Raw genomic sequence first — 25,849 nt, forward strand, 5'->3', positions numbered from 1 at the left:
CCCCAACATCTGACCCAAACATATCTACAGGGATAGTCCAAGAAATGTCATAATCCATCAAAGACCCCTACTACAAACACTTCAACTTATCAACCTCTTCCATCTACTAAAACCACAGAACAGAGTCACACATGCGACCCTCAGAGCTACAAACACCAGAACTACACATGCTCTAAAAWGGCAGATMAGAGGAGGTGCCATRCTAAACAGTTCCTAGCAAAGTTTGAATATACATAAATACCTATGAATAAGCATTAAGCTGATACAATATAAAAAGTATTTTTWAAAGTTTCTATCAATAGCAAGTGTGCTTTTAGCAAATCRCCAAGCACCCRGYGTCCCCTCAGATSCCRTATCCTTTTGCTTTCTGTCCCCTATTGYCATTTATTAAACTTCTAAATTTTAACAAAAGAGTGAAACTCATTTTTTACAAAGATCATTCTAAGTAGATTCTGATTGTCCTTTATTATGGAATCTCGGGATGACTTGGTTGGGAAGGGACCTTAAACTACATCCAGTTTCTTGCCATGGGCTCGGACACCTTCCACTATCCCAGGTTGCTCCAACCTGGCCTGGAACACTTCCAGGGATGGGGCAGCCATAACTTCACTGGGCAACTCTTCCAGGACTCCCCACCATCAGTCGGAAGACTTTCTTCCATCTACCGAAACTTTTCCATCTAAACATACTCTCCATCAGTTTAAAGTCAATCGAGGATAGCGCCAGGTTGTGCGGGCCGATCCACGAGGGAAGTCGCCACTAAAGGACAGCAGTGGCCAACCACAGGACTGTGGCACTGGAACGGCATTTCGGGGGAAGTTTCCCCTCAGGATACGCCGGGAGGGGCAGGATTCCCCTCAGGACACGCCGGGAGGGGCAGGACTCCCCCGGGAGCAGCGCGGGCTCCCCGTGAGGCGCGGCCATGGCGGTGCCGGCGCGCGCGGGGCAGGGCGGGAGCGCCAAGATGGCCGCGCCCGCGTGAGGGGCCGCCGGTGCTGCTCCCCGCGCGTCCCGGTGCCCGCGGGAGCCGCCGGAGCGTCCCGGAAATAATGTGGATATCGGGGCCCCATGTCGGACCATTGTGACGAGAGGGCGACGATGATTGCGGCCGGCGACCTGCAGGAGTTCGCGCCGCGGGGCCGCGAGCAGAGCCGGCGGCACCCGAGCGCCCTGAGCCTGCAGCTGCGGCGGCTCCAGCCCGCGCCGGAGCTCTGCTCCTCCGACGGCGCCGCAGGGCTCGTRGGCTCCCTGCGAGAGGTCACGATCCACGACCGGCACCGGGTACGAGCGCTCCTGAGCCGGGGGATTCCAGGGGGGTTGCGAGGGAAGGGAGCTGAAAGCCCATCCGGTTCCCGCCCGCCGCCGTGGGCTGGGACACTTTCCACCAGACCAGGCTGCTCCAAGCCTCATCCAGCCCGGCCCTGGCTTAGAGGGATGGGGCAGCCTGTGCCCGCGCCTCACCRCCTCCCAGGGAGGAATTTCATCCCAATATTCTATCCAACCCTGCTCTCTGGCAGTGGGAAGGCAATCCCCCTTGTCCTGTCACTCCAGACCCGTGTCCAAGTCCCTCTCCAGCGCTTCTTGAGCCCTTAGGCACTGGAAGGCCTCTGAGAGGTTTCTCTTCTCCAGGGGAACACCCCAGCTTAGATGGAGATCGAGCCTAAGGTTGAATCCATCCATATCCCARCTCCAGGAGTTTAGGGAACAAGGGGATTCACTCTCAATCTCAGGACTCCATGAAGGGTCTCCTGTACCCTTTCCTCCCTGGCTTCCATCAAAATCACTCTAAATGGCTCCTGATTGTCCTTTACTGTGGAATCGCACCAGGGTGTTTTGGATTGGAAGGGACCTTACGGATCATTTCATTCCAGCCCCTGCCATGGGCAGAGACACCTTCCACTATCCCAGGTTGTTCCAAGCCCCATCCAGCTTGGCCATGGACACTTCCAGGGATGGGGCAGCCACAGCTTCTCTGTGCCAGCACCTTGTAACTGGCCAGAATTATCACACCCATGGGTCTCGTGGCTTCTTCTTGACAAGCCCCTGTTTTCCAGGAAACATGGCAGCTGAGGAAGGGCATCAGCGATGTTGGGGAGGAGGTGGACTACGACGAGGAGCTGTATGTGGCCAGCAACATGGTCATCTGGAGCAAGGGCAGCAGAAGCCAAGCATCCACTGTGTACAAGGCATTCACCGTTGACAGCCCCGTCCTGCAGGTATTGAAATGTGGGAAAGGGGCACTGAGGGAATTCACAGACCCTTTCCAGAGGGTGTTTTGGGGTGAGGTTGGTTGGGGGAACATGGGAAGAGGACGCTGTGCGGGAGCATCAGTTTGTTCCAGAGGATTCATGATGCTGTGTTGGGTTTCAGGCCTTGTGGTGTGACTTCATTATCCCCGAGGAAAAATGGGATAAAGCTGATGGTGAGTGTCCTGCTTGTTGTGCTGCTGGGCAAATGCTCAGAGCTTTGCTTCTTTGACTTGGAATCATGGAATTGTTTAGGTTGAAAAAGCGCCCTGAGATCAGTGAGTCCAGCCATTCCCAAGGCCACCACAAAACCATGTCCCCAAGTGCTACATCCACATGGCTTTTGTATCCCTGGGCCTATGTCAGGGCTGGATGAACTTTTGGGGAAGAACTTTTCCCAATACCCAGCCTGAACCTGCCCTGGTGCAATTTGAGACTGTTTTCTCTCACCCTGTCCTTTCTTCCCTGGAAGTGGAGCCTGATTCCAGCTTGGCTGCACCCTCCTGTCAGGGAGAGGTTGTGGAGAGACAGAAGTCCCCCCCCGAGCCTCCTTTTCTCCAGGATGAGCTTCCTCAACCTTTCCTTGTTTTCCAGCCTCTTCCCAGCTCCATTTCCTTCTCTGGGCACACTCCAGGAGCTCATTCACCAAGACTYGATAGGTTAAAATTTGCATTTTATGTGTAAGTGATGTCTAAAAAAGAGAGAAACTTCACTGTGTAATTGCTTTTTTCCCTTCCATCCCCTTTGCAGTTTCAGGCAGTGAGGAAAGAGTGGAGAAATGTATCTGCATTTTGCAGAATTCCTGCATCAACATTCACAGCATGGAGGGGAAGGATTACATCGCTGCTCTGCCTTTTCAGGTAACTTCTGCCCTGCTTTTTGTCCACAAGTGGACCACTTTTGTCCACATTTACATTCCCCAGCTCTCTKTAAAAAGCTTGGACATCTTATTCTCCTATAAAACCCTCAAACATAACCAATACAGCACATGGTTGATTTTTTTTCCCCCACCATAAATCCATATTTTTTAATAGGTTGCAAATGTCTGGCCAACCAAATATGGGTTGTTATTTGAGCGCAGCAGTTCTTCCCAYGAGGTGCCTCCAAGTCCACCCAGGTATGGATGAGGGATTTGGGTGGTTTCCTATTGGATGATCTAATAAGGAGTGGAAGAGCTGAAGGGCAAGGGTGAAAGGATCCTGTGTTTGTGATGGGAAAAGGTGAAATTGAGTGGAAGAGGAGGAAGCTGCTGTTGGTCCATCCATGGAAGTGTCCAAGGATAGCTTGGATGGTGCTTGGAGCAAGCTGGCATAGTGGAAGGTGTCCCTGCCCATGATTGGGGGCGGAATGGGGTCCTATCAAGGTCCCTTCCAACCCAAACCATTCTGGRATTTTATTGATATGATTCTTCCAGTCTTTTTATCCCATCCCAGTGACTCTGAGTGAGCACACGCAAAGTTGAGTGTTAAAAATTATTTGTGAGTGCTGGTCCGGGGAATAGGATTGGGGAAGCACCAACCTGATTCCATTAAGGTTTGTCCTGGGAATTGATTCCAGACTGTGATGGATGACTGGGAAATTCACTGAGGGACTGTCATCGAGACATTTTCTGTCAACTGCAGGATCCCATTCCCTCTTGGTTGGAGATCCCATTCCCTATTGGATGGGGATCCCAGCCCCTGCTGGGTGAGGATCCCATTCCTTGTTGGATAAGGATCCTATTCACTGTTGGCTGAGGCTCCCAGCCCCTGTGGAAGCCCTCTGTGGATCCCAGAGGAAGCAGCTGGACAATGCACTGAACACCTTTAATCCACTCTTTTGGGATTTCTCATGAGATTCTGTAGTCCTCAGAAGAGCTGGGATTAGAAATAGAGATCCTGAGTTTACTCAGTTAATCCAGGAAGCTCACRGGGATAGAATCTGTGTCCCTGCTGTCACATTTCAGGCTCTGATTTGTCTGGCTTTTCCCTAGGGAACCTCTGCCAACGATGTTCAGCATGCTGCACCCCTTGGATGAGATCACRCCTCTGGTCTGGAAGTCTGGAGGTAGGTTGGCTGTCACTGGAGTCCCTCAGGGTGGCAGCAAATCCCAGTGTGTYCCTTGAGTGTTCGCTGTATCAGAAAATCCGGGACAAATCACTTCCAAGGATGCAGTTAGAGCTGCTGCATGAGCAGGGAAACTACTCAGGAAAGAAGCCCAAACTGTGGAAGGAGGAGAGTATGGGAAATGCTTGTAATATTRTTGTGGAGCTGCTCCTTTCACCCTGCTTGGAATGAATCCCTGTGTTTCAGGAGTGTTTGGATCCTCGCGGGTGCAGTACGTGGCTGACCACACACTGAGGATCGTGTTCCTCAGTGCCGACCCTTCCATTGTGATGACCTACGACACTGTGCAGAGCTTACACACCATCTGGGCCCTCCGGAGAGTCAAGCCAGAGGTACCCATTCCCTGGGAAATAAAGATTCCTGCAAAACAACTGGGTGCATTTCTGTGCCCTCATGTGTGTTAGGAACACCAGGGATTTGGGATTTGTTTCATTTATACTAGTAAGATGTTTGTTGGAGCTGGTTCTTTTAGTTTTTAAATAGTTTCTTTCCATGGATTTGCCTGGAGCATGGAGAACATGTGATAGTGAGGGTCATGGTTTATGTTATTAGCATGTTACTCCATACATTAGACTAAAAGGTTTAAGAAAAGTGGAAAGCAAGTCAGTGCCATGAAAACTTTGATAGTGAGGGTGGAGAGGCCCTGGCACAGRTTGCCCAGAGAAGCTGTGGTTACCCCATCCATGGAAGTGTTCCAGGCCAGGTTGGAYGGGGCTTGGAGCAACCTGGGTTAGTGGRAAGTGTTCCCATGGCGGGGGTGGAACTGGGTGGGCTTTAAGGTCTTTTCCAACCAAATCCGGTGGTTTTGTGAAACGCATTGGAGCGGTTTATGTGGGAGTGGGCAAGCAGGGTTGATGGGAATAACTCCATCGGCTGAGCATGAATTTGTAACACTGATGGAAAAAGATGTTGGAAAAGCCTCTTCCTGGCTGTCCTTGCCCACACGCTGTTGGTTTTCCCCTCAGGAACAGAGCCTGGTGCTGAAATTCCCGGAGCAGGGGGGCACCCCCCAACACATGGCCACAAACAGCTCCCTGACTGCTCACCTCCGGAGCTTCTCCAAAGGAGACTCCCCTGGGGGCTCCCCTTTCCAGAACTACTCRTCCATCCACAGCCAGAGCAGATCCGGCTCCTCTCCCAACCTGCAGTCCCGCTCTCCCACCATCTCCAACATGGCTGCTTTGAGGTGGGCACCCACAGCAAATCCCAGAGGATGGGAGCTTTGGGATACCGTGGACACATTTTGCTCTCTGTCTTTCCATCCAGTCTCAGGTGMCTCTTCTGTCGCAGCACCTGAAATTTCTCTTGGAATGCTCTTCCTATGCCATGATGCAAAAGGCACGGGGGATAATCMCTGTGACATAGCCAAGGAGGCTGCTGTTTCATGGATCAAGGAATGTCTGCAGGATGTTTGAGTCCCAGGAGTGTTTAGRGGTGGCTTCTCTAGAGAAAGCCACAGTTATAGGGAAGGGCTTGGGAGGGATTTTTGATGGAATGTGCCATCTGAAGTCCTTTTGAAATCTCATGTATTGGATTCAGACAGAGATGCCTGGAAAATAATTGCAAGAATTGTTTTCCTGTGCTGGAAAACTAAAAGAAATCAGCTCTGAGTTTGTTACTTGTTTAGGGCTTGATTGGGTTTTAAAGTAAGTGGATGAGCTCCCTGGGAGTCTCCCTGATTTAGAAAATCCACTTTTCAGGTGTATCAATGTCTGATTGTTCCCTGATTTTGAAGATCCCCTTCTCATCCATATCCTATCTCTTCCCACAGCCGCTCCCATTCCCCAGCCCTGGGAGTCCATTCCTTCTCTGGAGTGCAGAGGTTCAACTTTTCCAGCAGTGCCCAGTCCCCGAGGAGACCCAGCGTTATCCATTCCCCAAATTCCACTTCCAATGACTCCTTTCTTGTGCCGGAGACAGAGCCGATCGTTCCCGAGCTCTGCATTGACCACCTGTGGACAGAAACAGTTCCAAACATGAGGTCAGGTGGTTTTCTTGGRATGGAAGGAGTTTCCATTGGGGGAAGTGGGAAATAAAGTAAAATCCCAGTTTATTTGTTTTTTCTGCAAATGGAGCCACCTTAGAGTTGATTCCTGGACTTGCATCCCCTGATTTTTTTTGGAAATGATGCTTCCTAAGTGCCTGGCTCCTTTCCAAAGAATTGGGCACTTGGAGCAGTTTTCCCTGGTGTGCTATTCCAGGCTTTCTGAGTGGCTTCATGAAGTCTCCAAAGCAAAGCAGATTCTAACCTGGCCTTGGGTCTCTTTGCAGAGAGAAGAATTCCCAGGCATCCAAAGTGTTCATTTCCACCGATCTTTGTGGGCAGAAATTCCTGTGCTTTTTGGTGGAATCCCAGCTCCAGCTGAGGTGAGCATTCCCACCTTGGGGACAGGTCAGCAAGGAGGAGCACTCCAGAAATTCCCAGCTGGAAGTACACCAGACATTTTAATTAAAAATAAGGAAGCAAGGAAAAGGAGGAAGGAACCACAAACCCCACGAAAAATTCACTCCCCTGTTGGAATTTTGTGCTTGCTTTCTGTAACAACACCCAGGACAAGCCTTTTATGTTTCCTGTTCTCCCTAATCCCTAGGTGTGTAAAATTCCAAGAGAGCAACGATAAGTCACAGCTGATCTTTGGATCTATTACCAATATTCCAGCAAAGGATGCGGCTCCGGTGGAGGTATTGTTACCTTTGGAATGTCCTTGTCACCCTACTGGTGCTTCCTTAATTAAATACAAGGAGCTGAGTATACTGCTCGATTATTCCAGGGAATTGACATGCTGCTGGTTYTGGAAGGCAGTGGGAATCTGGTACTTTATTCTGGAGTGGTTCGGGTAAGCAACAGCTTTGCCATCACTAATTTCCATGCAGTGCTGGAAAGGGAGTTCTGATGCATCCATGGCATTAATGGGACAATTAAATAATCTTGYGGGGGTTATTTTCAGAGAAAAAGTTAACTTTTTGTTTCTCTTTTCCACCAAAAAAGGTGGGGAAGGTTTTTATTCCCGGCCTTCCTGCTCCATCTCTGAGTATGTCGAACCAAATGCCTCGGCCAAGCACTCCCTTGGATAGTGTCAGTACTCCATCCAAGCCTTTGAACAAGCACCTGGGGCCSCTGGAAGAGGTAAGAAATAAGGGAATATTCCTTTTGTGGTAATGATTGGTAATTTTTTATCTYCCAAGGTATCTTTTGGAGTTGAATCTTTCCCTCTTTTTCTGTAAATCTTCTGAATAAACTGTATTTAAAGAAAGTTTCTGTGGTGCTGCCCTGGTTTGTTTGGTTTTTTTTTTCTGTAAAATTTCCAAGGTAGGGATTGGAAAGATTTCTAGTTGTTTTCAAGATACTTGTTAGTACTTTAAACCAAATAATTTTAGTTCTTTGCGCAAATCCACTTYAATTCTGAATTCCAATTCAATTTGAGCTCTAACTCTAGAATGGGCTCTTTCTGTCACTTTCCAGAGTGTGCTTTTGTCACCAGTTCCAGAGCTGAGGGATTCTTCCAAGCTCCATGACTCCCCCTATGTTGAGGACTGCACTTTCCAGCAGCTTGGGACTTTCATTCAAGCTCTGAGGGATCCTGTCCACAACAGAGTAACTTTAGTAGGTATTTCTCTGTCATTTGGGGCARCACTTCTGCCAGCAAAGATTATTCCAAGAAAATTCCAAGGTTTCCAGTGTTTCACAGAGCTGATGCCTGAATCCCACATCTTAGTGCAGCCAACAGCCATGATTTGTGAATACCTTTATCCATAAAGCAGTTCTGAGTTGATAGAAAAGGACTCTGCCTTTATTTGATGCATTTCCTGAWTTATCTCCACCTTTGTTGGATTTTCCAGGAGCTCAGCAATAACACCATGGTTCGGATCAGTATTCCTGAAATCGCCACCTCAGAACTAGGTAGGTTCCCAAAGCTTTAGGTGGCTCTTGCTTTGCTTGGGAAAGTATTGAGATGCCAGTTCAGACATCCCCAATGTCAGAGCAAAAAAAAAGAAACCATTTTCCTTATTTTTGTTCCAAACCAGAGGATTTGTGCTCAGCCTGAGGGAAGAGCCATTTTAGTTTTGTGGCTTTACTTAGAGAGTTAAAAGCAAGTCCAACCTGTGATGACTTTCACCATTGATGGAGCAAATCCCAGGAAACCAGACCTGATGGGTGATTTCCTTCTTTTCCCACAGTGAAAAGATGCCTGCAGGGAGTCAAAGCCATCCTGCCCAAGGAAACAGCCGTGCAGACGCTGGTGAAGTGGTACAACGCCTACAATGCYCCAGGAGGACCCAGCTACCACTCGGAGTGGAATTTATTTGTCACCTGTCTCATGAACATGATGGGCTACAACACGGAGAGGCTCTGTTGGACACGCAATGTGAGTGAATTCATTCTTCAATTCTGATTTCCAGGCCTGTTTCACTCTGCGTTTAGCACAGGATGCATTTATAACGTGCTTATAAAAAATAAATGATGGAGATTCGGCTCCAGCTCACACCGAACACTGATGCATTGAGTTTGGTTCATCTCATCCTTATTAAATTGATTCTGACTTTAAACACAGGTCCCAACTCAGGTTGTTGTTCCTTAAAGAGGATTTTGGGTTTCTGGTTTTTTTTTTCAATAAATCTAAAAGTACCTCAAGCCACATCATGTCCTACTTGATTTGAGTTCAGATGTTGCGATTCGCTTAGGAAACCTTGGGAATTTCACTCCTGAGCTGCTTTTATTTCGTTTGTTGTTTCTACTTATTCCTTTTATTTTTATTTMTTTTAWTTTTTCTCTTCTTTTTATTCCTTGTAGCTTGATTTTGAAGGATCRCTGTCCCCAGTCATTGCTCCAAAGAAGGCAAGACCATCAGAAACAGGGTCAGATGAGGTAAGAAATGGTTCCYTCGGTTATATTTGGATTGGTTTTTAGGGAAAAAAAACTCCTCTGTAACAGTGCTTTGGAATTACTTCTCTGGAAGGTGATGTTCCTCATGGATCCTCTGCCTCTCTTCCCTGTCTCCTTGCTTTAGGACTGGGAATATCTCCTGAGCTCTGACTACCACAGGAATTTTGAGTCCCATCCCGTTGCCAAAGCTTTGCGCTTGGACCCTCTGGAAGTTTCAGCTTCCAAGGATGACTTTTCCCAGAGCCTCAGCCTGGATTCCTCCACACTCCTTTTCACCCACATTCCTGCCATTTTCTTTGTTCTCCATCTCATCTACGAGGAGCTCAAACTGAACAGTCTGATGGGAGAAGGACTCCGCTCCCTCGTGGTTCTCCTGGTTCAGCTGGCCAGGTATTCCCACTGGAAACCCATTTCTTTTTATGGGATAGCCCAAACTGGAGCTAACTCACCCTGCAGTTGAAGAGAAGGAATGTTTAAAACCTTTCCTGTTTGTTCCATGGCTCCAGATTCTTCCCAAGTAGCACCAACTGCCCACAGATGCCATCCAGGAGGGTGGAATTGCTTTTTCCCAGTCTGTGACTCCCCTCTCTCTCATTCCAGGGATTTAAAACTGGAAGCTTATATAGATTATTACTACAGAGACTACCCAGCCCTTGTCAAAACCTCCAGGCAGACCTGCATAATTGACCAGGGTGAGAGTTTAAAGCTTTGGATATTCTATGACATTTGGAYATTCCCTTTGTTTTTAACATTCCACTCATTCCGGAAGATTACTCCCTGCTTATTCCTTTGAGATAATTTTTCTTCCTTAGATAAATGCCTCAAGTTTTCRTTCCTGTCATAAAGTCCCATATGACAGGAGGGATCTGGAACATTTTGGGGGAAATGCTGGATTTTTGTTTTTGAAGTACTGGAGGATTTCCTTAGGGAATGGTGAGGAATTCTTGTGCCTTTTCCCTGAACTCATGGTTGTTGCTGTTCATGTTAAGTCCAAACAGGTTTCATGCTCCATCCCTCTTTTTTTTCTGCTGAGCCTCCAAGTATCTTCCAGTGGCTGAGTTCCTGCCTGAAGGGAGAGGGAGTGCAGCCTTATCCCTACTTACCAGGGATCTGTGAAAGGAGCAAACTGGTGGTACTGGTGAGTGCTGGGGGACAGGGAATSTGCAAAGCTTCACCTGCCTTCATGGAATGCACCCAACATCTCCACAGGGAGAATAATCCATTTTTAGCAGAGGGAAATCCCTGTGAGCCCCCATCCTATTCATTTACACTGACTGAGGGGTTTGGATGGGTTTTCCAGATGGGAAGGAGGTGTTGGAGCTGAGCAGTTTCACTGCTYCTGTGTTTTTCTGTGGTTTGTGTGAAGTTATAATTGCACTTGGAGTTCTCTGTATTTTGGGAATGAGAATTCCCCAGTTTTCTCCTTGAGCTTGAGCCAATACTGAGCTGTAAGTGCTGATGGGATCTTTTGGTCAGCATCACTTCCTTACTCATTGATGGAAAAACCCTTCCAACTGGGAGCAGATGTGTCGAGCCTGAGGTGCCTGAGGAGAAAAACAGGGAGGAAAAACAGGATCTGTTTTCCTCCTCCCTCTGCCCGATCTGCCCTTGCAGAGCTCAGAGTTGAAAGATCTTCATAAAACCCCCAAGATCATTTAACTTGGATGTGGTTTTTCCCAGAATTGCCAAAATAGGGTGATTAGGATTTTGGTGGCTGGACAGTTGGGGTGGATCCTACAGCTTTTCACTTGGAACAGTCACAAAATATCCAAGCTGTGGAGGAAACCAAGTGGAAAAGGGTGTCTATAAACAATGTGTATGTCCTGCAGGAGAAATTGAATGTGAGAAGCACCAGAGGGATGACTGGGAACGTGTTTTTCCATTGGGAAGATATTTTATCTTTTTTCCTCTGGAGCAATTAGGGAAAATTCGGTTGATTTGTTTCAGAGTGATTTTTTTTTTTCCCCAAAAATTTAAAGCCTAGAAGTTTGTTGTTCTTCAGTTGTTTCAGTCTCCTTTTATTCACAATAAACCTTCCCCTCTGCTGAGGTTCCCGATATTTCCTGCCTGTTTTTCTGGGAAGCAAAGGAATATCAGCCCCAAAATGACCTTTTTTGGTGTTCCTYTCCTTCCCAGAGTGTGGCTCTCTATATCCTTGGGGATGAGAGCGCCGTGCTGAATGAAGCCTCCCATTATTTGTACAAGATCACATCAGGTAAGGATTCTTTGACTCCATCCTGGGGTCTCCTTCTTCCTGGAGCTTGGAAAACGTGAAATTCACACAGCCTTGTCTTTCCCAGGCCAACGGAAGCAACAGATGGACCAGGATGACAATCGGTATGGGGGCTTTTAGTGTTGTTTCATTGAGTTTGTGACTTTCTGCTGATTTCTGCATGAGCTTTTATTGGCTTCTCCATTTTCCAGGTGCAGTTTCAAGCCCAGCACTTCTGTTTCCAGCCTGGCTGAAAAACTGGTCCTTTGGATGACCAGTGTTGGTAAGAGTGGAACAACAGCATTCCCGAGTAACCTTGTGCYTGGATAACACAAAACTCTCTTCATGTAGGATTAATAACACTTGTTCGGGGTTTTTTTTCCTCATTCATTTGAAGGTTTCACCTTGAGGGATCTGGAATCTCTTCCMTTTGGCGTGGCCCTTCCCATCCGAGACGCCATCTACCAGTGCAGGGAGCAGCCGGCCTCGGACTGGCCGGAAGCCGTTTGCCTCCTCATCGGCCGCCAGGATCTGTCCAAACAGGCCTGGGAAGGGAGCCTGCAGAAGGGAAAATCTGTGAGTATGACCATAAGTAGATTTCCCAATCCCAGGGTTTGGCCAGAGTGCCCGCTTGGGAATTCCAGGCTTAATTCCAAAACTGAGGGCAGCAATTCCAAAATTGAGGGTTTACACACACTGGAGTTTTGGTGTGAAAACCAGCATCCAGCAGGGATGGATAATTATGGATAGCTGAGCAAACTCAAGATAAATCAAATTTTAAACTTAGTTCAGACAAATGTTTTGCTTCCAGAGCTGTTTGATTCCTCTCTTCCCATCCCCTGGTACTTTCTCCAGAGACTCTGCCATCAAACCATGGCAGAAGCAGAAGGAAGTGGGTATTTGTCAGTGGCTTCTTGTGTTGACATGGCTGGCATTCTCCTTTCCTCTGGAAGAGCTGAATTTTAAAATAAACTTGCCATATTTCTCTTTTTTTTTTTTTCTCAGAAAGGGCTTTAGTTATTTGTAAATAACTAAATTTTTATCATTTTACCTGAGGTAAAATGWTTTTAAAAAACTCATCATCTCTTCCAATACTTTCTTCTGATAGTGGGAATCACGAGCATATCAAGGAATTGCATCAGACTGAAAGGAGTTATTGGAAACCAAAAATCTCCTGAAGGCTGGCATAAAAGCCCTTCAGGGTAGAAGTCTCGAGCCTTTTCCAAAGTCAGGAATTGGGATTTGGAATCTCAAGTATATCTTGGTCACGATCCTTTTTCTTTGCTGTCTCAGCTTTGGAAGGGATATTAAAATTATTCCAGCTTTTTATAACAAAGACATCATTACTACAAAAAAGTAAAAAAAAATACATCAAAAATGTAGTTAATTTAGCAGAAAGGTTAATTAATTCCATGTCAAGCCCCACATGCCACCGCATGAAAATCCTTTTAGTTTGCTGCTGGTGGAAGCTGTGGCCAACTGAAACCTCACGAATCGTCAAAAATTATGGTAAATTTGATTTTATCACTGACTCTATAACAATGCCTGGAATTGATGTGACCTTAAAAGGCCAAAGTGAGCTTCAAACCCCAAATTGTTTGTCATTTCTCAGGAGGGCAGGGTGGAGTTTCCTGTTTCAGAACGGACGCTGCTGCTCTGGGTGGTGCAGTTGCGTGTTGAGATTGAGCGCGGGTTTACCAGAAGAAAGTGGGTTTCATTCATCAGCTTTTCGTTTACTCACCTTCATGTGTTCCCAGACAACCATGGGAAGATCTGTTCCTTTGGGTCCTCTGCATCACTTGTGTGAGGTGGACAAACAGGAGAGCAGAATTTTGGAAGAGCATTCCTTAAATCTTGCATGGAAAGAGGGTTTTCCAAGAGTGCTCATAAGCTTTGATGCTTTTCTGGTCACATGTGGAAGTTCCAAAACCATTCTGGTACTGTGGCGAACCCCAGSTTGGCTGACAGCAAGGAAYATTTGGGATTTTCTGCTGTGTAGGCCATTTGTTTTAAYGRATAATTTGGCTTTCTAAGGGAATCYAAACAGATTYGTGAAAATATCGACACTTCGAAAAATAAATAAGGTTTTGAAGCAGGWTCTGCAGAACWGYGGSYCTSGTTGGGCTGAKCATGAGCTGGGCTGATGRTGTRGGCAGGGAAGGGAAACCCCTTTACRKCACATATCACCTYCTCAATGCCTTYGAGGTGTCATCTCCTCTTGTSTATAGYTCTTTATCCCATCTGGATGTACCAAAGTTATTGATTTCCAGGTTTGAAAATCCTCCAGACCTTTAAATTCCTGTAAGGAGCGTGGGGATATTGTGACACTGCATTGGTATGTCTGTCCCTGCTATGGACAGACACATTGTGGTTGTACTGGGTGAGTTCACCATATGGTACCTTCCTGACAGTTTTACCCCCTGGAATTGTCTTCTCCCCTTTCCCTTGCAGTCTGTGGGCTCAGTGCTGTCCTCGGATATTCCGTCAGCAACCGAGTCGGAGGAGGATGAGGATGGCATGAACGACATGAACGAGGAGGTGATGTCCCTGATCTGGAGCGAGGACCTGAGGGTGCAGGAGGTGCGGAGGCTCCTCCAGAGCGCCCGGCCTGTCCGTGTCAATGTGGTGCAGATGCCAGAAGCCAGTGACCATGAGTACATCGAGGAGAAGGAAAACAGGTAAGGAATCCTGGAATCATGGAGTGGCTTGAGTTGGGTTGGGTTGGGTTGGGTTGGGTTGGGTTGGGTTGGGTTGGGTTGGGTTGGGTTGGGTTGGGTTGGAAGGACCTTCAAGCCCATCTCGTGCCATGGCCATGGACACCTTCCACTAGCCCAGGTTGCTCCAAGCCCCGTCCAACATGGCCTTGGAACTCTCTTCATTTCCAGCTATTTCTATTTTCCAGTATTTCGTTCAGCTGAAAGATTGGGGAATATTTTTCGTGGCTCAAAATCTTATTTAAAAAAATAYTATAATCCAAGTCTTTGGAGCTCCTTGGACATCCAACCTCTGCTGTGTTGGAGTTGGAGACTCTTGGGAAGGATACTAAGTGTGAATCCCAAACAGCACATTGAGGTCAGTTGGGCTGAAGGGATTTTGTAGCACCTTTTTCTGCCCAAAAAATGTGAAATATAGGCAGACCTACTTTGTAGAGACCAAATTATCCATCCCCTGCCTAAAGCTGGAGAAGCCTTTGTGATACGCTGGTCTTGGGTCAGGAGACCTCGTGAATTCCACCGAAAGCACATTCATTGTCCCATTCCATTCCTTTGAAACCTGAGGCTTTCTTTATCCCCATCTTGCTTCTTTATTCACTTTTTTTTGGGTGTTAAAAGTCACTTCTTTAAAACCCAAATTAAAAAGCAAACTTGAGAAAACTGTTAAAATGCTCTGAGTCTGACCCAGGAGCTGAGTAATCTAACAAGTCTAGAAAGTGYTTCCAGACTAAATTGTAGAGAGTTGTGGTCAGCATTCTTGGAAGCACCTTATCAACTCTGTATGTGGGTTATTGCTTGGTGTTATCACCACTCATAGCAGAATCCCAGAGGYCAACCACCTTTGGCTGACTTTCTCCTCTCACCTCGCTTCCGACACGGCCGGGAAGTGTCCGGGGTACGGACTTASTGAACCAGCTTTAAGGAAAAATAGTGCCGAGTTCCAACAGCTAAAAGGTATCTTGGAGGTGAACCTTGTAAGGACCAAAGATTTGGTTCAAAAGGAGAAGTAAAGAAAGAGTCACAATCAGGGAAAAATGGTCCTGTCCGGTGCCTGTTGTCTGTAGGTCATTTTATACTCGGGAAAATTTTCCATATGGTTTTGGATTCACCTTCCCACCAGGTTGCTGCAGCTGTGCCAGCGAACCATGGCGCTCCCAGTTGGACGAGGAATGTTCACCCTGTTCTCCTACCATCCCGTGCCAACGGAGCAGCTGCCCATCCCTAAGCTGAACCTCACTGGTATGTTGGCCAAGGGCTCCTTCCCAGTCCATGCCACAGCAGGATGGGCTTTCTTCCAGTTGTTATCCTATTTCTTCCTGAACTTGCCGTAATTTTTGTAGCAACTTCTCTGCCAAGAATTTAATGGCTCAAGTATGGGTTTTGTCAGGAAGCAGCTTCTTTGGGTTTTCAATCCACCTGGAATGGTGGAAGATCCTTCTGGGATGGTCATGGCCAGTGTTATCAAATGCTGAGATCGCGTATCAAGTGCAGAGAGAGAAGTGAAATAATGGCCTAAACTGGTCAGTGCTAGGGTCATGCAGGATGGAGATCCTGCAAAGGGCTGTCCTGACATTTCTGGAGACTCTTGGATCAGAGCTGTTCCCTCACTTGGCACTGGATGAAGAGCCTGGCTTTTCCCAGCTGCTGATATCACCTCTCCCATGGCAGGCCGCGCTCCTCCAAGGAACACCACCGTGGATCTCAACAGTGGGAACATCGATGTCCCCCCCAACATGGCCTGCTGGGCCAGCTTCCACAACGGAGTGGCTGCTGGCCTGAAGATCGCTCCCGCTTCCCAGATCGACTCCGCCTGGATYGTCTACAACAAGCCCAAAATTGCTGAGCTGGCCAATGAATACGCAGGCTTCCTCATGGCCCTGGGCCTCAATGGGCACCTCACCAAGCTGGCCACGCTCAACATCCATGACTACCTGACTAAGGTGAGGCTGCCTGGCACATCCAAGAGCCAGATCCCTGTGGGATTGGATTCGTTAGGTGAAACAAGGAAGGAAAAAAATCAACAGATTTCCTTGAACTGTGGGATTAGAAGTTTCCTGGTGTGGAAGAATGTCTGAGCTGTGTCATTGTGGTTGTGGTGCATGGGTTGGGTTGGGTTGGGTTGGAAGGATCCTTAGCATGGGGAAGGACTTCTTTCCATGGAAGTGGCAGAGCATTGGAACAGCTGCCCAGAGAGGTTGCGGAGTCACTGGAGATATCCTAAACCYACCTGGGTGCATTCCTGTGTCACTTGCACTGGGYGAGCAGGGGGGATGGACTGGATGATSTCCAGAAGTCCCTTCCAACCCTAAATATTCCRGATTCTGCAAAATGAAGAAACTTCATTTCTGTTCACCGATTCCAGCAATTTTACCACCAGATCTTTCCAGCCTACTCACAGCTCGTTGGGATAGGTGACTGGAACACCAGGATAGGTGTTCTCCAACTCCTGGAGTTGTCTCACTGCTCCTTGWCCCTTTCCCCAGGGCCATGAGATGACGAGTATTGGGCTCCTGCTCGGCGTCTCTGCAGCCAAGCTGGGCACCATGGACATGGCCATCACCCGCCTCCTGAGCATCCACATCCCTGCKCTCCTGCCCCCCACCTCCACAGAGCTGGACGTGCCCCACAATGTCCAGGTGGCTGCTGTGGTTGGGATAGGCCTGGTCTACCAGGGCACTGCCCACAGGCACACTGCTGAGGTGCTGCTGGCTGAAATAGGTGGGTGCTGACACTGGAAAAGCGGGATGAGGGCTGGGGTAGTCGCCGTGTGCACCAGGGAGTTGGGAGTTGTGACACAGGCACCTCCTACCACAACATTTTCTCATTTTTCAAGCTTCTTGGTCCCTCCCAGGAGCTTGTGCAGCATCAAAAGGAAAGTCACTGGATTTAGGAAAAKGAATGTGGCAGCATCATTGCTTTCCTGCTTCTTCCACCAGGAAATTTGGTGTCCTAAATTCCATTGTTTGGAATTCTAAGACTTGTTAACCACTAAGCTTTAAGAGATGCTTGTGAGCAGCAGATTTATGATCTCACTTTTGCCCTCATTCTGATTTAATTTGCAGCAGCTTTTATTCATGTTTATGTGGAATTTTACTTAGAGACTGTGTGGTTTATTWAACAGGGAAAGGGATCAATTTTAAGGATGGAATTGTTGTGTTTCTGGAAATTGAATACGTGCAATCCTTTTTTAGCAGCAGCATTTGGATTGGTTYAGGGTCTTAAAGTATCCTCAATTAAACTTGGCATTTTCACTGTGGGCTTGAACTCCAGCTGCAACATTTAGGAGGGAGTTGCCATTTGGGAGGGGATGGATGAACTGCCAGTTCCTTATCRTTCCACTGAGGACTTCCCTGAAGAGGGACAGATTTTTTCTCACATTTTGTTAGATATTAGGCAATAAGCTGGAATTTTGTTGGTTTGATTTCTTCAGGGCGTCCTCCTGGCCCAGAAATGGAATATTGCACTGACAGAGAGTCYTATTCCCTGGCATCGGGGCTGGCCTTGGGAATGGTGTGCCTTGGGGTAAGTCAGTTGCAATTCAAAGATTCTTTTTCCATTGKGATGGGATTCCAAGTGCTGTTCCATCCTTGGCTTCCAGCTGTCTGTGGGTTTTTCTCCTAGAGGAAGGCACTTCCATGCTTTTGCTTCTTTCCATTCCATAGCATGGCAGTAACCTGATTGGGATGTCAGACCTCAACGTTCCCGAGCAGCTCTACCAGTATATGGTGGGGGGACACAGGAGATTCCAGATGGGAATGCACAGGGAGAAGCACAAATCTCCCAGTTACCAAATCAAGGTATGTGGTCCCAGTTTTGGCTCATTTAAGCTGAGAGTCTGGGAGGTGTCTCCATGACTTTGGGGGTGTCATTCCCTTCCAAGTGAACCTGTGGGAAGTGTTCTCTGTGTTTTCCCAGGAAGGAGACACCATCAAYGTGGATGTGACATGTCCAGGTGCCACCCTTGCACTTGCCATGATCTACCTGAAGACCAACAACAGGTTGGAATTCCTGCAGGGTTGAACTGCCCTGGTGTTGGCAATGCTGAGATTTGGAATTACTGGAATGTGACCTGGAAAATCCTTTTTCCTTGCCATGCCCTGCAGATCCATCGCTGACTGGCTCAAAGCACCAGACACCATGTATTTGCTGGACTTTGTCAAGCCAGAATTCCTTCTGCTGAGGGTAAGATTTTCCTTGGTTTCATTCCTCAGTCTGTTTAACTGAGGTTTTGGAATTCCAGCCTAACATGCCCCTCATCCAGAATCCTTTTGCTTCCCAGCCAAACTCCCCCCTTCCAACAATTTCTCCTTGTGGCACCTTCTTGTCACAGAGACAGAATTTATGGAGCAATAGTTGGAAGACATATTTTATTGGGAATGTTACATTAAATTTTTAGGTGTATTTTTACAGCTTTTCCCATTTCCATAGGTAAATTTTCTCCCTCATGTTTTGGTTTTCTCCCTTGTTCYAGACCTTGGCCCGATGCCTGATTTTGTGGGATGACATCCTGCCCAATTCCAAGTGGGTCAACAGCAACGTGCCTCAAGTAGGTGTTTGTGTGTGGTGTGTTTGCTTCCCAATTTKACATCTCCCTGGATTGTTCTCCATGTGGGTATTTCCATAGGCACATGAGGAGCACAAGGAAATGATCATTACCTRGACAGAGTTTCAATTAATAATCCGTTTTCCCTGGATTCATTTTCCTTTCCTGCTTTTTATAGATCATAAGAGAGAACATTATCTCTCTTCATGCAACAGAGCTGCCTTCCTCTGAAGACCTGAGCCTGGAAACGCTGGCGTGAGTAATMTTCAAAAAATCTCTTCTTAGGGAATTCTGCTGTCCCATAAAGGAGAGTTTTGCWTTATGGGATAGCCTATAAAGGATGAGTCTTTCCCTATTTTTTTAAGGATGAAAGAGTTTGTGTTGTGTATTCAGATGAGGAAAAGAGGCGCRTTGACTCATTTCCTGTTKWTGTTGTTCCTTAGGCAAGCTCACGTCTACATCATCGCTGGAGCGTGTTTATCCCTGGGATTTCGCTTTGCTGGGTCGGAAAACCTGGCAGCATTTCAGTGCCTGGTAAGAGGGAGGGGTTATTTTATTCCCTTCAATACCCAGGGAGCTGTCACTTACCCTATGGATCYATATCCACTGGGCATTTCTTTACTTTCCAGTACAAATATGCCACGGATTTCCTGAAGTGTTTGTCGGCTCCAACGGCATCGATAGTAAGTTTTTCCAAGTTTCCTTCCAGCAAAAAGATGGCTTTATGTGACCCTCAGAAAAACCTCAATGGAAGAAAAAAACCCAAATCTTTTAATTTCCTAGATTAGATATGATTTATAGGATGTGGCAGGTCTGGGAATCATTTGAAGGATTTTGCTAGCTCTGCCTCTTWCTGGGGAATTCAAGCTCCGGGGTAGAAAGTGATGGATCATCCTGCCCAGAATGCACTGTTGGCCGTGGAATTGTAGTGAAACCTCTCTGTTGTGCTTGAAGACAGGTCACTATAACCTGGAGACATGCCTGAGTGTCCTGCTCCTGGCCCTGGCCATGGTCATGGCCGGCTCTGGCAACCTCAAAGTGCTCCAGCTTTGCCGGTTCATGCACAAGAAGACGGGGGGAGAGATGAACTATGGCTTCCACCTGGCTCACCACATGGCTCTGGGGCTCCTCTTCCTGGGAGGAGGAAGGTAATTGRCCTWTTYYAAAGKCAGATCTCATCCTTGATTTCCATTTCCTCCGTTTTCCTTTTTTTTAACACCATATGGATGCATAAAGGCATTTCCTGTTGGAAATTAAAGTCTTGTTGTCTTTCTACACGTTGCAAATTCCTTTCCTCATCCCACCAAAATATTTTAGCCTCCTGTGTTTTTTAGAAGGAAAACTAAAAGTAACATTGGCTTTTTCCTACAGATACTCCCTGAGCACTTCCAACTCCTCCATTGCTGCTCTCCTTTGTGCTCTGTACCCTCATTTCCCTGTTCATAGCACGGACAATCGGTAAGGCTTTGCTGRGGATCCCATTTCCTTCAGCTAAATCAATTCAAGAAACAAAAATGATGGATTTTTACCAAAAATAAATTTACAGAGGTTTTCCGTTAAAGGAAAAAGTGGGAAGTAGAAGAAATAAGTGACAGTAGTAGGGACCTTTGGTCGGTGAGGAAGCACCAGCTTTGCTGTGYTCCTGCAATGTGGCTGCTCCAGTTTGCTCAGCTGGAGAGATTGTCATGGAAGCTCTGTCTGTTTACAACCCGGAATCTCTTTGGTTCTGCTCCATTAAGCCCTGTTCTGTTAATTAACCAATGCYATGGCTACACATTTAACCAGCAGCTGGATTTGGGTATGGAGCTGGATCTGGGTGTCTGGGATCATTCCCTGCCCTTGCTGAGCTCCTGATTCCCCCCCACCCAGGTACCACCTGCAAGCTCTGCGTCACCTGTACGTGTTGGCAGCTGAGCCAAGGCTCCTCACTCCTGTGGATGTGGATTCCAACACTCCCTGCTACGCCCTCATAGAGGTCACCTACAAGGTAATGTGGCTGGCAGGCCCTCAGGAGCCTGTGGGATGAACAAACATTTGGATTTATCCTGATTTTTGTCAGGGTGGCTTCCAGTCTTRGGTTTGTTTCCAAGCTGTGGGTGAGACCAGGTGAATTCTGTGCAAACAGTGGAAGGGTTGGGCTCAGCCCACTGACACCCCAGGTGTGCTTTGCTGGCACCAGCAGAGCAGATGGGAGGACAGGGAGAGTCATCACATGGTCTCCAAACAGGCCAAGGTCTCCTGGCTCACCCAGGTTTTCCTCCCTCTTCAGAAGGATTTCCAAAGGCACAGTGGTGGCTGGAACCATATGTGGTTTTCCAAGCCTTCTCCTAATTCTGAAATTGGCAACCTGGTGTTTCTCCTTGATGCTTCCACCCTGTGTTCTTTGGGAAGAGTCCTTTCTGTGGGATTTATTTTGTACAGCCTTACGTGAGAAGTGGGATGCTCAGGAAAGAGTTCTTGGAATTTTGGGGGGGRAGAGGTGCAGCACAGATCCCCTGTGGTTCTGGCAAAGAGTTCTCCATGTTCCCATTATAGTTTGCTTCCCAACCCTTGCCCAGTGTTGGGTTTTGATCCATCCATCCATGGGAAATACAGCTTAGGAAGTTCACTTTTCCTTCCTTTTCTCATGGAAGGAGCTTTCCTAAGCTGTGACTCCCATGGCATTTTGCAGGGCACGCAGTGGTATGGAGAGGCCACCGAGGAGCTGATGGCACCCACACTTCTTCCAGAGCTCCACTTGCTGAAGCAGGTAAAGGAAGTCTCTGAATGAAAAATCACTGGGATTTTTGTCACAAATCTCAAGAGCTGAGACTTGCTGATTTTTGATTCCTTAGCCTGACTCTGGACAAYATTGTCAAGAAATCTCCCTGTAGGAGAGTCACAAACCTCCTCCTGAATTTTCTGGCTGGGCAACTCTAGAAAACAGCCCAGAAAAATCTGTAGAAGCCTCTGAATTCAATGATTCTGGTTATATTTAGTAATAACATGTTTCTATTGACAGATCAGAGTGAAGGGCCCACGGTACTGGGAATTATTAATAGATTTGAGCAAGGGAACAGCTCATCTCCAGTAAGTGTTTTTTTACTACTCAAACCAAATCATGACCTTGTAGTAATAGTATTTCATGTTTTTTTTTAAACCCTCCCACAGATGAAACTTGGGTTTCATCAAGTCACTGTTGTGCAGTCTGACAGCACTTTAGGGGGGAAGAAAGAAACTGCCGAGTTGGGTTTCACCCATTGAGGTGAATAATTCATGCAAAAAAACAGAGCAGGGGAAAACCTGATAGTAAAAGCCACAGAGGCTGACAGTGGGACGGAGCCACCAGAGAGCAGCTACAGCTCATGGTTTTGGTTTGGTTCTGAGTGCTGGTGAGGTCACGTTTCCCAGACGGCTGGAGGCTGCTGTTGCCCTGTGAAAATGCTCTTTTCTCGTGTCACCCCATGTCACAAAGCACCGCTCGCTCTCGTGACGTGCTCGAAACCTGGGGGGMAGCTGTGGGAACCAGAGATTTTACCGGAACACAGGATCTGGTGGGGGGATCATTCTCATCTTTGCACTCCCCAGTGAGGGGTGGGAGGAACCAGCAGTGTCTGTGCTCAATAATGTGGTGCTTTTAGGTCATTTAATTGCCATTAATCAATCCCAGAATCGTTTAGGTCAGAAAAAACCTCCAGGATCATGAAGTCCAATCATTGATCCGTCACTGCCTTGTCAGCTGGAAGGATTAAATTAGGCGCAGTCCATTAGTACAACGTAAGTTGGGTTGGAAGGGATTTTAAGGATCATCCAGTTCCACGCCTGCCACAGGCAGAGATACCTTCCACTATCCCAGGTTGCTCCAAGCCCCATCCAACCCAGTCTTAGACACTTCCAGGAATGGGGCAGCCACAGCTTCTCTGGGCAACCTGTGCCAGGGCCTCACCTCCCTCACAKGGAAGAATTTCTTCCTAATATCCAGCCTAAATTTCCTCTCTCTGAACCCATTCCGTAAAGCAGTCCTGTTGTGCCATTCCAGGTCGATCCTTTCCAAGGGTGGCATCCTGTACGTGAAGCTCCGAGCTGGGCAGCTCTCCTACAAGGAGGATCCCATGGGCTGGCGCAGCCTCCTGGCACAGACTGTCACCCACCGCAACTCCGAAGCGCGGGCATTCAAGGTAGTGCTCCTGGGATGGTTTCCTGCCAGGAATGCTGCTGAGGGAGGCAATGATGGTGGTTTTCACAGGACAGCCACACGAAGGTGCATCTGCTGTGGGCAGACACAAGTGACTGGGAGCATCCTCCCCATGGAGTGCTTGATCATGGAATCACTGAGGGTGGAAAAGCCCTCCAGGGTCATGGAGTCCAACCTTTACATTATTGAATCCAAATTTTAGATCCTGGATTTTAGGTCCAAACAACAGACACTCTTGAGATCATTGAATCCAACTTTTAGATCATTGAATCCAACTTTCAGGTGATGGAGTCCAACCTTGAGCTCATGGAATGCAACCTTTAGATTGAGTCCAACCTTTAGAGCATTGAATTGAGGTTTTAGATCATTGAGTCCAACCTTTAGAATGGGTCCGATGTTTAGATCTTTAAAACCAGCTTTGAGATCATCAAGTCCAACCTTTAGATCATGGATTCCAGCCTTTGGTTGTGGGCTCCACCCAAAGGTGGATCTCCAGTCTYCTCCCTTGTGTTTGGACACTTTAAGAATCAGTTGTTGTTATCTTTGTGCACAAACCCAAAATGTGCCTTTTAATCCCTTTTTTTTCCAGCCAGAAGCAATTTCAGCCTTCACTTCCGATCCTGCTCTCTTTTCCTTCGCTGATTATTTTTGCAAACCAACTGTGAACATGGGCCAGGTAGGAAGTGTTGGTGTGGRTAAAAGGTAGGGAAAACCCACATTAAACTCCAGAGCAGAATTCAGCCCTGCAAGCAGCAGGAACAGGGAATATTCTGCAGGATCTTGTGTAATGCGAGATGGAAAAGCATGAGCTTCCAATATCTGTTGATTTGATACTGGAATTTTTGGTCCCATTCTTTGAGGAATGTTAAAAAAAATCCAGAAAGTGCTGGGGCATTTAGGGGAAGTCACAGAAGGTGTTTTATATGGAATTKCTTTGAAAAGTATTTAAGGGATGGYRTAAAACTCTGTTTRATGCTCCCAAGGATATGTGGTATCATTAGCTATCCCAAATTCCTTGTGATGCCACTGCATGGATTAACTTTAACAGAGGCAGGAGCCTGGAATAAATTGTGCSTGGCACATGTTCATTCCTCAGAAACAGGAAATCCTGGACCTTTTCTCCTCCATCCTTTACGAGTGTGTGACCCAGGAGAACCCGGAGATGCTGCCCACATACATTGCCATTGATCAGGTAGGAAACTCCCATTCCTGTTGGAAACAACAGTTTTTCTCACTTTTTGGGGAGCAAAGAGTGGCCATTCCATGTGCTTTTCCAGAGGAGGGAGGGCAGGGGTTGAGGACTTTATTTCTTTCATGTTTCATTCCTGCTGCGATTCCCTCTCTCCCCCTGCCAGGCCGTGAGGAGGCTGGAAAGGCGGGAAATGTCCGAGACCTTCGAGCTGTGGCAGATCAAGCTGGTGCTGGAATTCTTCAGCTCCCGGAGCCACCAGGAGAGGATGAGCAGGAATCCAACCCGAGGGCTCTTCATGAACTCAGAATTCCTGCCGGTGATGAAGTGCACCATAGATAACACCTTGGATCAGTGGCTTCAAGGTAGGGAGGAATTTGAATCCAATCCTTTGAATCCAAATTTAAAACCAATTTCGGAATGTGGAATCCCGGAATGGTTTGAGTTGGAAGGGATCTTAAGGCCCATCCCATTCCATCCCCTGTTGCACACTGGGTTCTCATCTTGCTGATGCAGGTTGATTTTTACCTCAAAATTACAGAAAACCAATGAGGGAAGGCGTTTTCAGTTTGTTGTGGAACATTCCCTGGAGAATTGTGTTTGCCTGGAGTGATGGGAAGTTTTTCACAGGGAAGTTGGCATTTTCAGAGAAAATTCCTTCCTAATCTTCCACAGGGAGAATTTTCTGGGAGCAAAAGTGAGCAGTGACCACAGCAGGGTGTCCATGGCAGAAGGAGCTTGGGAAACAGCCCCTCAACCCACCTTCTGTGGGGAATGGAACCTCCAGTGGGATTCATGTTCACAAATCCTGCTTCCAAAACATCACCAAGCGTGTTCCTTGTGCCTTGCAGCTGGAGGGGATGTCTCCCTGCATTCCTACCTGAGCGGGCAGCCTCTGGATGAATCCCAGCTGAGCATGCTGGCGTGCTTCCTGATTTACCACTCTGTGCCCACGCCGGGGCAGCTGGCAGCTGGAGGCTTGGAAGGTGAGTCTGGAGCTGGGATTTGTGCAAACCCTGCATCCTTTCACTAGGCAGCTTTTTCTTGCCCTCCAGCAGCCTGGGAATACACCAGTCCTGAGGTTTATCAGGGAAAAGAGAGGCAGCTAGACCTCCGTTTTGGAGCTTCATTCCTTGCTTAGGGCTGGGGCAGGAATGTCACCACATCCRTGAGGGATCTGGGGCCAAAGCCTTCTCAGCACTCATCCCAGGAATCTTGTGCCAAATTCCTGTATCTGGGCATGGATGACTTCAGTTTGCCTGTTATACACCTCTCTTCTGTTCTTTTCCTCTGTATTCCTCTTCTTCCTGGGATTTGACATTCTGGATTTGGGATCTCTTATAAAAAAGGTTTGGGATCTCTTACAGAACTTCACTTTGCAACCAGCGCACAACTAGTGGATCCATGGGATGACGCCTCCGGAGTCCCCTGGAGCTTCTCCCTCTAGTTTTGGTTGAATTTTCCCTCATTTTTACCCCCTTTTCCTTTGCCTTGGCTGTTTTTTAGGGAGCAGGAACTTCTCAGAGCTGCTGCTGAAGCTGAGGAGGCTGCACGTGCCGGTGCGGGCGCTYCTGCGCCTGGCTCCGCTGCTCCTCGGGAACCCCCAGGCCATGGTGCTCTAGGCCCACCAAACTTCCCAAAATATCCTTCTTTTTTGTACCTTCCCAAACACCAGACTCACCCCCAGCTGTGGTGACCAYGACCAAGAGTTATTTATAAATTGTTACAAGGAATTAAAAAAAGAGCTATAAAAGTGAKGTCATAATAAATTTACTTTTGT

At 47.5% G+C, this 25,849-nt stretch overlaps 1 protein-coding gene across 1 annotated transcript; it reads left to right on the forward strand.

Annotated features, from left to right (window-relative positions):
• Positions 1–935: 935 nt before the first annotated feature.
• On the forward strand, positions 936–25,849 carry ANAPC1 (anaphase promoting complex subunit 1). The gene is made up of 47 exons (XM_057381762.1): positions 936–1,281; positions 2,055–2,216; positions 2,371–2,422; positions 2,997–3,106; positions 3,281–3,363; positions 4,219–4,292; positions 4,539–4,684; positions 5,318–5,538; positions 6,124–6,333; positions 6,624–6,719; positions 6,944–7,034; positions 7,124–7,189; positions 7,342–7,479; positions 7,816–7,956; positions 8,193–8,253; positions 8,532–8,719; positions 9,145–9,219; positions 9,362–9,627; positions 9,838–9,929; positions 10,227–10,375; positions 11,374–11,452; positions 11,538–11,574; positions 11,662–11,732; positions 11,847–12,025; positions 13,901–14,127; positions 15,284–15,402; positions 15,832–16,103; positions 16,647–16,881; positions 17,594–17,685; positions 17,826–17,960; positions 18,079–18,161; positions 18,267–18,345; positions 18,635–18,709; positions 18,885–18,961; positions 19,150–19,240; positions 19,336–19,389; positions 19,661–19,854; positions 20,078–20,164; positions 20,576–20,693; positions 21,378–21,455; positions 21,708–21,775; positions 22,725–22,863; positions 23,470–23,556; positions 23,977–24,072; positions 24,236–24,434; positions 24,921–25,055; positions 25,576–25,849. Exons 1-47 carry the CDS (start codon positions 1,069–1,071, stop codon positions 25,689–25,691), a joined length of 5,856 nt encoding a protein of 1,951 aa, XP_057237745.1. The 5' UTR covers positions 936–1,068; the 3' UTR covers positions 25,692–25,849.

Source organism: Malurus melanocephalus, unplaced genomic scaffold (genome assembly GCF_030028575.1).
Source record: "Malurus melanocephalus ecotype Western Australia unplaced genomic scaffold, MMel_1.1 scaffold_13, whole genome shotgun sequence".
NCBI classification, from domain to species: domain Eukaryota; kingdom Metazoa; phylum Chordata; class Aves; order Passeriformes; family Maluridae; genus Malurus; species Malurus melanocephalus.